The sequence below is a fragment of the Equus caballus genome, chromosome 16, assembly GCF_041296265.1.
Source record: "Equus caballus isolate H_3958 breed thoroughbred chromosome 16, TB-T2T, whole genome shotgun sequence".
Taxonomy (NCBI): domain Eukaryota; kingdom Metazoa; phylum Chordata; class Mammalia; order Perissodactyla; family Equidae; genus Equus; species Equus caballus.
Window position 1 is genome coordinate 41349767 of NC_091699.1, and position 13154 is coordinate 41362920.

Consider the following 13154-nt stretch of genomic DNA (forward strand, 5'->3'; position numbering starts at 1 on the left):
GCCCTGAGCTAACATCTGCACCCATCTTCCTCTATTTTATATGTGGGACACCTGCCACAGCAAGGCTTGATGAGCAGTGTGTAGGTCCGCACCCAGGATCCGAACCCACGAACCCCAGGCCACCGAAGCAGAGCACACGAACTTTACCACTATGCCACCAGGCCAGCCTGAAGAGCTAACATTTTAGTTGGAGGGAGGTGGAAGGGCAAAATAAGGCTGCTCAGGGTAACTAAAGTGCCATTATATTGCTTTTTTCTTGGAACTCAGTGTGACATCTGCTTATCCATTCCCTGACAAAGCAAAATAAAAACTGTTTAATAAACAGTTTGTTTTGCACACAAATTCCAAGGGTCATGAGTGGAAGGGCAGGGAATAGAAACTAAAAGAACAAACATTAGCTAAATGGCAAACGACCAACTGAGTGGTTTAGAGGACAAGAATTGGTTTTCTTTTCTTTTTTAAGGTCCCCTCATTAACCAATTAGTTAAGCTCCCTGGGACTCAGGTTTCCTCATTTTAAATTGGGAATGCCCGCCCCTAAAAGGGTGAAAGAGATAATGTATATCAAGCACTTCTTTGTAACACATAAGTGGTCAATAAATGGGAATTACTTCTACTTCTGAGAGACCCCAGGCAGCCTGGGACCAAACTCCATCAATCTTCCCTCTTGGCCAAGAAACTGAACCTTTTTTCTTTGGCCTTCAGGCTCACAAAGGACTCAGTGCATCACATACAGACTCTGATGCGATCCGGGGCGGACGAGCACGAGGCCTGGAACAGAACCACTGTCATACACCTTCAGGCTGCTAAGGTGAGCTGCCCATCAGCTAAGCCGAAGGAGGCCGTTTTGTGCCTCAGCAGGCCACCCTGCTGGGAAAATCCAAGCTCTGCCATTATTCCCCAGCCCTGCTCAGCGGCTGCCCTCATTTCACTCCCAAGGCTTTAGTCCAGGGTATTTTAATTAAAGGACTTAACTCCAAAGCCATCTTGCTGGCGGCTCTTAGGGAAAAACGTAATGAGGCAGTGTTATTGGATTTGCTTCAGGTTGTTCAAATATTTCCTCCCAGAAAGAAAAGCAGGTCAAGTCTCCCCTTAGCCCCACAGGCAATCCTTAGATGTCGGATTCAATTTTCACTGTTTTGTGTTTGTACATAATTCACAGTCAGTCAGCAAATATTTGAGTACCCACTCAACACCAGGCATCGGGCTGTGTACCGGGGGCTCCACAGTGCCCATACACAGCTATGAACAAGGAAGCCCTGTGATGAGGAAATAGGGTTGCCATGGGACCCCAGAGCATGTATCAGGGAGTGAAGTGATCAGTTTCATTCTGGAAGGATCATGGAGGCTGCAGGAGGAGGAATGGACTGCAGGCTAGAGGCCAGTTAGGAGCAGGCAGCAGCAGTCTGGGCCAGGGCTGAGGGTGGTCCTGATCCTGAACTTGGCAGAAGGCATGGACAGAAGTGGGTAGATGCAGAGATATTAAGGGGGTAGAAGAAAGGGACAAGCTTCAGAGAGTAATGGCTGGGAAAGGGATAAGGATGACTCCTGAGTTCTAGCTTAGGCACCTGGGACTCTGACCCTACCTACAGCTGGAAAACCACGGTGATCACTTCAATCCTCAGGCATCAGACCCTGAAAATGGCAGTCTTCGCAAGGAGAGCCCTGAAGGTGTGTTTTGCAGTGTCCCTTGTGGGGCAGGCTGGGCATGAGCGCCACCTGGTGACCCACCACTTCCATCACACCAGTAGGGGCTGGTATTAACTCTGCCACCCTCGGTTCTGCTCAGTCCACTGCAGGGGCACTCCTGCTGTGCTACATGTCCTTTCAACACAGAGGGTGCGCTAAGGCTGTGTTCTCACCAGACTACCGAAAAAGGAACCACAGCCGCCCATTATCCATCCATCTTCCAAACCTATGCCCTGCCTTCCAATGGACCAGACACTGCTTGCCAGGGCCACACGCCATTTAACACGCACAGCCCTGGGAGGGAGAGCAGAGTAATCTCTGTTTTAAGGCTGAGGAAGTAGAACTCAGCGGGGTTTAGTCCCAGAGGTAGGAAATAATTGAGTTAAGATGCTTTGCTTTCCTTTCCCCCATGGATGCAAGCCGTGCCCTGGGGAAGCCACTGTGCCTGAGTGAAGGAAGGAGGTGAGCCCCACACTCTGGGGGAGGCCACAGCGGGAAGCCCAGCCAGCCTGCGGGAGAAGAGCAAGTGCGTGCAGTTTCCTGGGGACGGGGTGCCCAAGCTGAGTCTCCCAAGTCACAGGGCAGGGAAGTCTGCACTTTCTGAGCTTTGCGCTTTGGGAGGCCATCTACTCTACAGAAACCTCAAGCACCCAACCAGCTCCCATTTGGAAACCACAAATGTGCAGCAGAGAGTGACAGCCACTCAAGGGGGCAGGAACAGTGGCAGAGGGACGGACAAAAAACAGCGAACCCTGGCCTAAGTTCTGGTCCCAGCTCTGTGCATGACCTGTCGTGTGACCTCAGGCAGTGCTTCCCGCTCTGGGCTTTAACTTCCTGTCTGTAAAACAAAAGGTCACGGAAGAGCCCTTTGGGCGCTGGTCCCATAATCTCAGACCCTGCGCAGGAGAGATGTCAGTCCCCAGGACCACTGGGGCAAACGCTGGTACTCATCATAAGGCAGCTTCAGTCTCTGGTGACTTTGGCAACGCAGGGGAGCAGATAAGAGTACAGACTCTTAACTGGCCGGGAGCCGGACTGCCCTGCTTGGGTCTCATTGCTACCCTCTACCAGCCATGTGACCCCCGTCAAGGAACTTAATCTCTCCATGCCTCAGTCTCCTCATCTGAAAATGGAGCTAATAATAGTACCTACCTTGTAGGATTATCATGAAGATTAAATGAGTTAATACATGTAAAACTTAGAGAGGCACCTAGCATATAAATGCTACACATCCCACCCCCACCCCCAAATGAGGCAGGAGACAAGATTTAAACCCACACACAGCAAAGTAAATAAAGTTCACTGTGTTGAAAGCATGGTGCCAAGGTTTGGCTCAGGCTTTCCCCAGAGCCTGGAGGCCACCTTGTCTCTCCGGTCCTCATCCTGCTTCCAAAGCAGAGACTTGGGCCTCCAGCAGCTCTTCACCACGCCTCTCCTCAACCAAGGGCCCTGAGAATTTAAGGATATGGCCCTCAGTTAGAACAGGGAAGCAGGGCCTAGCTGAAAAAAGCAAGTGTCCAGTTTTGCCAAACCGGGTCCAGTTTGAGCACCAAGGGCCACTGGACCCGGCAAGGATAACGGAGCACGGCTCCTCCTCTTCCACAGCCACGCAGCACGGCTGTGAGCACACCAGGTCCAGGGGGCAGAGTGGTGAGTGAGGCCTCCCTGGGAAAGGCAGATTCTTTGCAAGCGAGAAACCAGGTCAGTTCACTGACCCGTTGAAGACTCTGGTGGCACCGCACAGAATAAAATCCCAACCTGTCATTCACAGCCCTTCATTACCTGGCTGCCGTCACCACCTCATCATACCCCAGTGCTCCAGCCTCAGTAAATTACCTGCAGCCTCGTGAAAATACAGCCCTGTGCACACAAAGTTCCCTCTGCCTGCAGTGACCTTTCCCCCATTCCTTGTCCCCCTGGGAAACCCCTTTTGAACACTCAAAACACTCTAAGTCTTGCTACTTAAAGTCACTCCCAGCAGCATGGGCATCACCGGGAGCTTGTTAGAACGAAGAGATTCGCTATCCTGGAGTCTGCATTTGTCAGGATCCCCAGGTAATCTGCATGCAGGTAAAAATTTGAGACCTGTTTTATATGCTCTCTTTCCTCCTCCCCGGCCCCCATGGAACTCATATATCCTACCTGATAAAAATAATTACGTGCATTTGTCTTGGGGAGAGGGGGAGTATTCAAAATACTTAACAACCACCAGGACAGAGCCATCAACCAATCAGAAAGGACTTCAGGGGCCAGCCCTGGTGGCCTAGTGATTAAGTTCGGTGCTCTCCTCTTCAGTGGCCTGGGCTCAGTTTCCGGGCATGGACCTACACCACTCATCTGTCAGTGGCAGGTGTTGTGGTGGCTCACATTCAAGAAGAAGAACACTGGCAGCAGATGTTAGCTCAGTAAAATCTTCCTCAGGGGAAAAAAAGGACTTCAGGCCTAAGGGAAGCAGGGTCCTGAAGGCCTCCTGCTGGGTCGGCCATTAATGTATTAGTTGCTGGGCTGCAGGGAAGAGGGGGTCCCAAGGAAGGAACCTGGCTGGCAGAGAGCGCTCTCTCACTGGGTTGAGGACAGTGGTCACTTACCAACTGGTTATTTTAACCACTGATGGAGCCGAACTATTGCATAAAAGCTAAACAGCCCAGCTTATCTCAAGGAGTTTACACTCCAGCTGGGATAAATTTCATGTACATCTTGAACCCCTACTTTCTGACGCCAAGGTGCACACAAACACACACACACACATAAACACATACACCACTGCCTTGAACACGGCAGACAATGAAGAGCTGGGTTCTTAAGAAAAGTGGTGCTATCCCCCAGGGTCCCAGGCCAGCCTCCAGTACTCCTGTACTCTTTCTCTCTACTTCCAAACCTACTTGAAACTACCCCAAACAAAATGAGGAAACTAAGGGCCAAGTTCCAGAGCCTGTCAGCCCCCAACACATGTGCATGCACACACACACTATCAAAAAGGCTCAGTGGACCCGCAGAGAGCTAGGAGAAAAGGCGGCTGCTCGTCAGCCCTCTGGGCACACGCGGCCACAGCAAGCTTCCTCCAGTCGCCTTGCCAAGCTTCCAGGACGACTTCTGGAGGCAGAAACCAGAAGTCAGAGGCTAAGGCGTCTTCGTGTCTTTGTAGGCACACTGCTACTACGTCACTGTGAAGAGTTTTACAGAAGCTCTGGAGAAACTAGAGAGTGAACCAGCAGTGCGGCAGGTGCTCAGACGCCTGTGTGATCTCTATGCTCTTCATGGCATCCTGACTAACACGGGCGACTTTCTCCACGATGGCTTCCTGTCTGGGGCCCAAGTTGACATGGCGAGAACAGCCTATCTGGACCTGCTCCTCCTTGTCCGGTGAGTGGTGGCCCTCAAACCATGGTGATCATCAGAGAGTAACCCTAGACCCTTTCTTCAGACTCTAAAACCTCACTCATGGGGTCGGGCAAAAGCAGCAACAGCCACGGAGCGGTCTACACCCTCCGTTATTACACCAAAATAAAGCATTAGGAATTAATGAAAGAAAAAAATGGAAAAAAACTAGAAATAAAAATGCTTAAGAATAAATTACCCACCAACCTCAACTGAACTCTTCAAGATTGTCAAGGAAATAGGAACAGTATCTAAGGAATATTAATAAAACGAAGCATACTACATATTAATAATATGTATTGATATTAAAATTGAGTCTTAATCATAGCTAATATTTAAGAGGCACTTCTGTGTGCCAGGCACTATACAAAAAGCTTTTACCTACATCATCTCGTTTAATCCTTACAGCCTTTTGAAGTGGATATTACTAAGCTCCCCATTTTACTCAGGAGGAAATACAGGTTTAGGGGAGTTGAGTAACTTGCCCAAGGTCACACAATTATCTGGAGGAGGAGCTGGGTACAACCTGGGCCTGTCTGACCCCAGAGCATGGGCCCTTAAGCTATATGTTAAGGTTAAGGTTGGGTTATTGTTTATTTCAAATATATCCTTGTCTTTGTTGAATGTACTTAAGCAAACTCTTATCAAGTTGACTAAACTTACTTTAATCCTCTCTCAGCTTCAAGATGAACAGTTTTTTAAACCCAGGAATTCACATACTGATTTGTAAAACAGCAATACAAACAGTTTTCAGATGCAGCCTTAATGCAGTGCAGTTTAGGGTCTGACACGCTAATGTAATGCTTTCACCCCGTTAGTTTACATAGAATCTAAAGGATCACTTGAAAAACTTTCCAAACCAAAGCCCCAACCTGACCAAGGTACTGGAAGAAACAGAAATTAAAACAATACAAATTAGTCACCATTGTCCATAAGATGAAAAGTGGGCTAACCTGAGAATAGCCTTTTTTGAGAAAATACGATGCTTGTTGTTTGGGGGCAGGGAGTGGGGGTAACACATGCATGTGACCTTTCCCCCAGAACCTCCAATAGTTCACATTATCAGCAAGACTAAGAAAAGAAAAAGGAAAAATACGTGAAATATTTAAGAATATCTACGACAGTGGTTAAAAAAAAAAAATCTAGGCCAAATTCTTTTTACTTCTACCAATATGCAATGTTACATAACATTTATAATTACACATAAGCACCTAACAGACAGTTGGTGGTCAGTAAATGTTTGTTTAATTAAATCATCAAAAATTGTCAAAAACACATTTGATACAATTGTGCCTCGGGTATTAAACGTTCCCTAATATAGAGACTGCAGTGGTAGACACCACTAACAGCATAATTGAATATTGCACAGTTCAAGCCCAAGTGTATCTAACTTTCTAAAATGCTTGGCATTTAAAAGCACATGAAGACAATAGCATTCTAGCCTTGATTGGCAGTGACAATGAAACATAAAAGATCCCCTTTACCTTATAAGCATTATTTTTTATCTGCAACAGCATTTGAGTGCTTGCCTCGGCTCCAGAGACTTACAGTTCAAGACGAGACAGACAGCAGTGACGCAAGCAGACAACTGAGGCTCACATCCAATCCACAAACTGATTACTCACATTATGGTTCCTAAGTGACCTTCCTTCTGCTGCAGGGGAATTAGGTGTAACAGACACCGTGCTTTAACAGTTCTGTGTTACAAGTCCCTCCCTTGATTACGCAGTATCGCCCTCAGATTTCTGAGATGACAAATGGAGGGAAGCACACTATTCTGAGTGACACTAAGAACCAGCTCTCTGGGTAATGGCAATTAACTGACCCCAACAGTGTTTAGTTGTAGAAGTGGTCAGCAAATCCCAGCTGGGGGGCTTCCCAGTAAAGATGACAGATGGAATATATGCATTGACTTTTGTTCCCTCCTGAAATCCTACTAAAACATCAGCAAGTGGATTGAAATGTTTAAAAAGACATAAACCCACAGAGAAAAAGAGAACAGGAGGGGAAACATGAGAAAAGTAGATGGACAAACAGTGACTTAGCAGACCTGAGGAAACTGAATCTAAACCGGAAGTAGGAAAAGCCAAGAAGCAACCGCGTTACACCAAAGAACCCCAAGAACTAGCAGCACTGTGTACCTCTGGCAATGCGGGCGAAGGGAGACTGACAGGATGGGTGGAAGGTCTATTTCTGAAGGAGCTGACTCCTCAGTTCCCCTCCTTCTCTTTGGGTAGTTCTAAGACTTTGCTTGAGCCCACCCTGGCAGAAGGGTAAACGCAGGATCTGTGGACTAGGGAATATCAGGCATAGGAGAGGATGAGGCTGCCCTATGGAAAACAGGGGTTTGAACTAGTGTTCATAGGCCAAATGCTGACAGCCCCCTCCCTCAGCCCTCTTTTCCCACTGCTTCCAAGCCAGTCGAGCCAGGCCAGTACCCTGCAGGAAGATGATAACATGACTCTCTGGAGACTCTGACCACACCAAAGGAGAGAGAGCTAAAGATGCTGACACCAGGGTCCCCCAGCCTGCAGGGAACCCCGCACTGACAAGCACCCAGACTTCTAATCAGCTAGTTAATGCCCTACTCTTAGCTGTGATCAGACCTCAGGAACCAGCAGACACCTGAGGAAAGCCTCTGACATAAAAGAGACCAAAACAAGCAAGAGCGAGGCACCTCGGAGGACACAGGAGAATCTGCAGGGAGAAGAAAACTTTGTTAAAAGATCAGTAATATCCTCAAGAGTTAAGAGGAGATGTTGCAACCACAAAACAAGAATGTCATTTCTTAAAAAGTAATATTCAGAGAACAAAAATGGGCTTTATGAAATCAAAAAATGATAGTGGAAATGAAAAACTCAATTGAAGAACTGGAAGATAAAGTTGCGGAAATCTTGCAGAAAGAAGGCAAAAAATAGGACAGAAAAAATACAAATAGGAGGAGAACTGATCCTAAGTTTCCATCATCTGAAAAACAGGGCTAGAAAGAGCAAACAGAAGAGCAAATCATTAACAAGGTAATTCAAGAAAATATTCCTCAAACGAATGACATGCATTTCAGATTGAAAGGCCACAAATGCTTACAGACTAGAGGAGAGGAGACACACACACACACAAGAAGTCAAACATGCAGTGCGCGAAACGGTAATAAATGCTATGAAGGACAGCAGAGAAGGGGGGGCTGCAGTTTTAAACAGGTCAGAGAAGGCCTCCCAGGAAGGAAAGATCTGAAGGGGGGGTGGTGAGAGGAGCCGTGTGGTTGGCTGGGAAAAGAACATTCCAGGCAGAGAATAAGTACAAATGTCAGAGGTCAGAGAGTGCTTGGCACGTCCGTCCAGAGAATAGGTCACAGAAGCCAGAGTGGCGTGACTGAGGTGGAGAATGAGAGCACAGGTCAGAGAGTTTACAGTGTACAGGGAGGGGAAAGGGGGCAGGGGGATCATTGCAAAGACTTAGACTTTGGCTTTCACTTTGGGCAAGAATAAGAGGGTTGTGAGCAGAGGATAGTCACAATCTGACGTAATCTGATGTATCTTTCTAAAGGATCACTCCAGCTGCCATAGTAAGAAGTGACTGGGGAGGGGGGAAAAGGGAAAAGCAGGGTGACCAGTTGGGAGGCTTCCGCAACAATCAGGTGAGAGATGGCGGTGGACTGGACCAAGGTGATAGCCCTGGAGGTGGTGAGAAGTGGTCAAAGTTTGGATGTGTTTTGAAGATGGAACAGGATTTGTTGACAGATTAGATATGGGGTGTAAGAGACAGAGGAGTTCAGGTTTTTGGCCAGAACAGAGTTGCCATTTACTGTAAACGGGGAAGACTACAGGAGGGCCAGGTTTGAACAGGGTGGACAGGAGAAGGTTAGAAGGTCAAGAGTTTGGTTTTGAATACGTTAAGTTTGAAGAGCCTGTTAGAAACCCAAGTACAGATGTTAATAAGCAGGTGAGTGAGACTGGAGATAAATGTGGAAGTCATTGACATGTGGCTGATATTTAAAGCCATAAGAAAGATGATAACACAAGGAGTGAGGGTATGAAAAGGCCCAAGTAGTGAGTCTTGGGACCCTCCAAAAATGATGAGGAGGTGACCTTGACAAGAGCTATTTCAGTGGAGTGGTGGGAGTGAAAACCTGAATGGACCCAGTTCAAGAGAGAATGGGTGGAGGAGACTGGAAATAGCAAGCACAAACAAGCACAACACTTTCAAGGAGTTCTGTCATAAAGGGGAGCCAAGACGTGGGGTAGATGATGGAGAGGGAAACAGAGCCAAAAGCTTGTTTCTAAGGTGGGAGAAGCAACAGCCAGTTTGTATACTGATGGAAACGATCCAATAGAGAGGGATATTTTGACAGTGTAGGGGAAAGACAGGAGAATTTCTGGAACATTGTTCTCCAGTAGGCAAGAAGGGAGGCATCTAGTGGACAAGGAGGGATCAGCCTGAGCTGGGAGCCTGGACAGTTTCCTGTACTAAAAGAGAAAGCACTGTATGTGTCAATCCATGGGAGGGGTGGGGGGGACTTGCAGAAATGCTCTTATCACTTCTATTTTATCAGTGAAATAGGATGCAAAGTTATCTAGGTAAAAGAGACGAGGAGGTGGGGAGTGTAGATTTGAGGATGAAAGAGGTGTGAAATAATCGTCTAAGAGAATGAAAGAGTAAATGAATTGGAGTAATGTAATATGATTGCTGGGCATGAACCCTTATTACACCAGTCAGCATTGGTTTTTCCAGCCACATATAGCTCAACAGTGATGGCACAAAGTCGGTGGCAAATTGGAGATAACGAGGAATTGGATTTTGCTAAACAAGTATGACAGTAGAAAGTAAGAAAAGTTGTTGAACACATTTTTGAGGGAGTGAATATAATAGACCAAGGAACTTCAGCTGGATAAGGAGGGAACTGAGACCACAAGGGGGATGAGGAACAGTAAATGGATGGTAGGTGCCAGTAGGGTCAAAGAATTATAAACAGCCCTATATAAAAATCGTCTCATAATGATGGAGCAGGGGCATCCAGGAAGGATTAAAACAGGTACAGTATCCCAGTCACTTCAAATGCTGTGTGAAACAAGGTTAGGGAAGAGTGTAAACAAACAATTGCATATTAGGCTTTATAGCCTTTGCTAAAAAAAAGGAGGGAAGCACGTGAACAATTCTTTCTTACATTTCATTCAGTAGGTTAAAATAAAACACATTTTGTTGTTTGAAAGGGAAAAGAATTATAGAAGTCAGAATACTAGAAAGATAGGAGATGGTGAAAGGAACATGGCTGAGGTTAGAGAAGGTGCAGATGTTGGTGATGAGGCTTGGTGTGTGATCTTGGCAGAGAGTGACAGAGGGAGGCTGTAGGACAATGTCAATGGAGAAGATCAAGGAACCGGAGAAGCCAAGTTTTAGAGGTACATTCACACAGACCATGAAATCACTAAGAATTGTGACAGGAGTGTCGGAGAAACAGTGAGCCTAGAGGTAGATCAGAGGGACACAGCTCAGCTGTGAAAAGGGCACATAAAGTCACAATAATATATAGGATACATACAGGCATAACAATGTAAGCACTGGATATTAGTCTGGCCAAAATTATAACTATATTGGGAGGCAGGAAGGCCAAGAGAAAGAAGCCTAGGTCGGTGGTGGGGGGACAATAGGTAGGGGTGAGGAGAGGGGTGCTAAAAATAAATCCTGAGTCCACCTCGTTGTGTAGTGGTTAAATTCAGTGCACTCCACTTCGGCGTCCTGGGTTCACAGGTTCAGATCCCAGGCATGGACCTACACTGCTCATCAGCCATGCTGTGGTGGTGACCCACATACAAAATAGAGGAAGACTGGCAGAGATATTTGCTCTGGGCTAATCTTCTCCAAGCAAAAGAAGAGAAAGATTGGCAACAGATAGCTCAGGGCAAATCTTCCTCAGCAAAAATCAATTCATAAAAATAAATCATTATCTTTTGTAATGGAGAGTCAAGAGATATCTAAAACTGAATAATCAAGAAGTAGCAATACAAACAAGATAGTTAGAGACATTCAGGTAAATACCAAAAATATCAGCTAAAAGACTGAAACTGAAACTGATTGAATGGGGGGCAGGAGATGGAATGGAAGTGAAAGACAGGGATATGCTGATTTTAAATAACAAGCCTTAAAGAACGATTTGACTCTTTACACTGTGCATATAAAACTAATCAAAAATTAACGCTGAGTTGTTTGACAGTGAAAAATGATGCAATCTCTATAGGGTGTTGTTATTCACCATCCCAGGTTAATTGGATTTATAAGAAGAGTCTAAATTACTCAGGAACTCTTGTTTTCTCTCACAGGAAGGATGCCATCTTGTTAACTGATGCTTTTGACTTCACCGATCAGTGCTTAAATTCAGCACTTGGCTGTTACGATGGAAATGTCTATGAACGTCTGTTCGATTGGGCTCAGAAGTCACCAAGCAATACTCAGGTAATCGAGTAGAACACATTATAAATGATGTGAAACAGGAGAGAACAAGCAGTGAGGACACCTCTGTGTTTCCCCATTAGGTTGGAAATCACTTGGCATAGTGTGTCTGTTTAACATATTTTGAGAATACATAAAAGAAACCAGGACGAGGATGTGGCCCGGCAGGAACTCTGAGTCTAGACTACAATCAGCAAACTGTATCGCTTGGAATTTGGTAAAGGGAATTAGGAGGAAGGCCCAAGCTCTAAATCATGGCTTGACATACCCAAGGGCAAGCTGGCTTTTGAGTAACAAAAATAAGAAGATAAAGCACTGGGGGCTGGCCCCGTGGCCAAGTGGTTAAGTTCGCGCGCTCCGCTGCAGGCAGCCCAGTGTTTCGTCAGTTCGAATCCTGGGAGTGAACATGGCACTGCTCATGGAGTCACGCTGAGGCAGCATTCCACATGCCACAACTAGAAGGACCCACAACTAAGAATATACAACTATGTACCTGGGGGCTTTGGGGAGAAAAAGAAAAAAAATAAGAAGATAAAGCACTGCAGGGTTTAACCATCTTATTTTCAGCCGTTTAACTCTCAGTTTTGTGTTGATAAAAGTGGGTATTCAGAGGTGAGAGGAGTCTAGAGGGAGTGGTCTCCCTCAGACGTCACTGCCTGCTAGAGAAGCTCCTTCCTCTTTACTGGGGAACCCAATCCCAGGAACAAAGAAGGCTGCTGCTCTGCCGTCAGTAGCCCAGGAAACCATATAAATGAGGGCAGAAAGGGTTACGTGAAAAGAGTGCCAGCTGTCCTAGGAGAGAATACCAGAACTTGAGGTCACTAACAGAAAAGGAGGAGGACTCATAAATTCCTCGTAGTCATGGGCCAGGGTCCCACACTCTGCTATGAGCCTCCCTGGGAAAAGTTATGAATATCAATAACTACAATAGCTGAAGTAAAAAAATAAACCCTGCATTTAAGAATTTGAGGAACCCATCTTTAATAGCAGATTTGATACAGGTGATCAAAACAAAGGCAGTCTACAGGTACACAACAGATTATTTTAAGTTCTATAATGCAAATTTGTTACTCAGATGGTGAAGCTTACTTTTTACCTCTTAGGTCAAATTTCAGAAAAGCTGTCTTAACACCTCATCACATTGGCAGCTCTCAGGCTTTCACTCACACTTGGCATGGTGTTAGACTTGCTCTTAACTTGCTGCATCCTGTCATAGCTCATAGCTTAATTTAACGTGATTATCTAAAGCTCTAACACTACCGGTTACCCCTAAGACGGCTGTTAGATAGGCGGCCAGTCCATTTTGGTCATTGCTGTCTCCAGGAAGGTATCCTTTTAACTCAACAAGGAACGACAAAGAACGTACCTGAGGAAGGTATGACACATTTAGTGCTTAGCACAGTTAAGCTACGCCTAGTGTGTTATTCTTTCTAATGACTAGATCTCTCTACGTACTAACGTTTAAATCCTGTCGTAAAACTACAGCAGTCCTCCCACTCCAGATCAGTTCTCGTGGTCTAAAGGTAAATGCAGGCCCTCTGGTGCTCCAGAGAAAAACCAACCCTGCGGGACGACCTGTCAGGAAACACGGACGTATCCAGCTCAACCTGTTTTGCTAGCAACACAAGGAAACACGCCAGTTCT

The 13154-nt window shown here is 46.1% G+C and overlaps 1 protein-coding gene across 6 annotated transcripts in view; it reads left to right on the forward strand.

The window, feature by feature from the left end:
• ACOX2 (acyl-CoA oxidase 2) overlaps positions 1-13154 on the forward strand; it is a 29173-nt gene that overhangs the window by 13726 nt on the left and 2293 nt on the right. For 4 of the 6 annotated variants that reach the window (XM_023620178.2, XM_070238749.1, XM_070238748.1 and 1 more), the window contains 3 exons: positions 705-810; positions 4834-5051; positions 11381-11513. In XM_023620178.2, the coding sequence (XP_023475946.1) occupies positions 705-810; positions 4834-5051; positions 11381-11513 (457 nt within the window). Of the gene's footprint in view, positions 1-704; positions 811-1591; positions 1853-2108; positions 5052-11380; positions 11514-13154 lie in introns of those variants that run through there. The other 2 variants (XR_011427271.1, XM_070238750.1) reach the window with 2 other exon arrangements.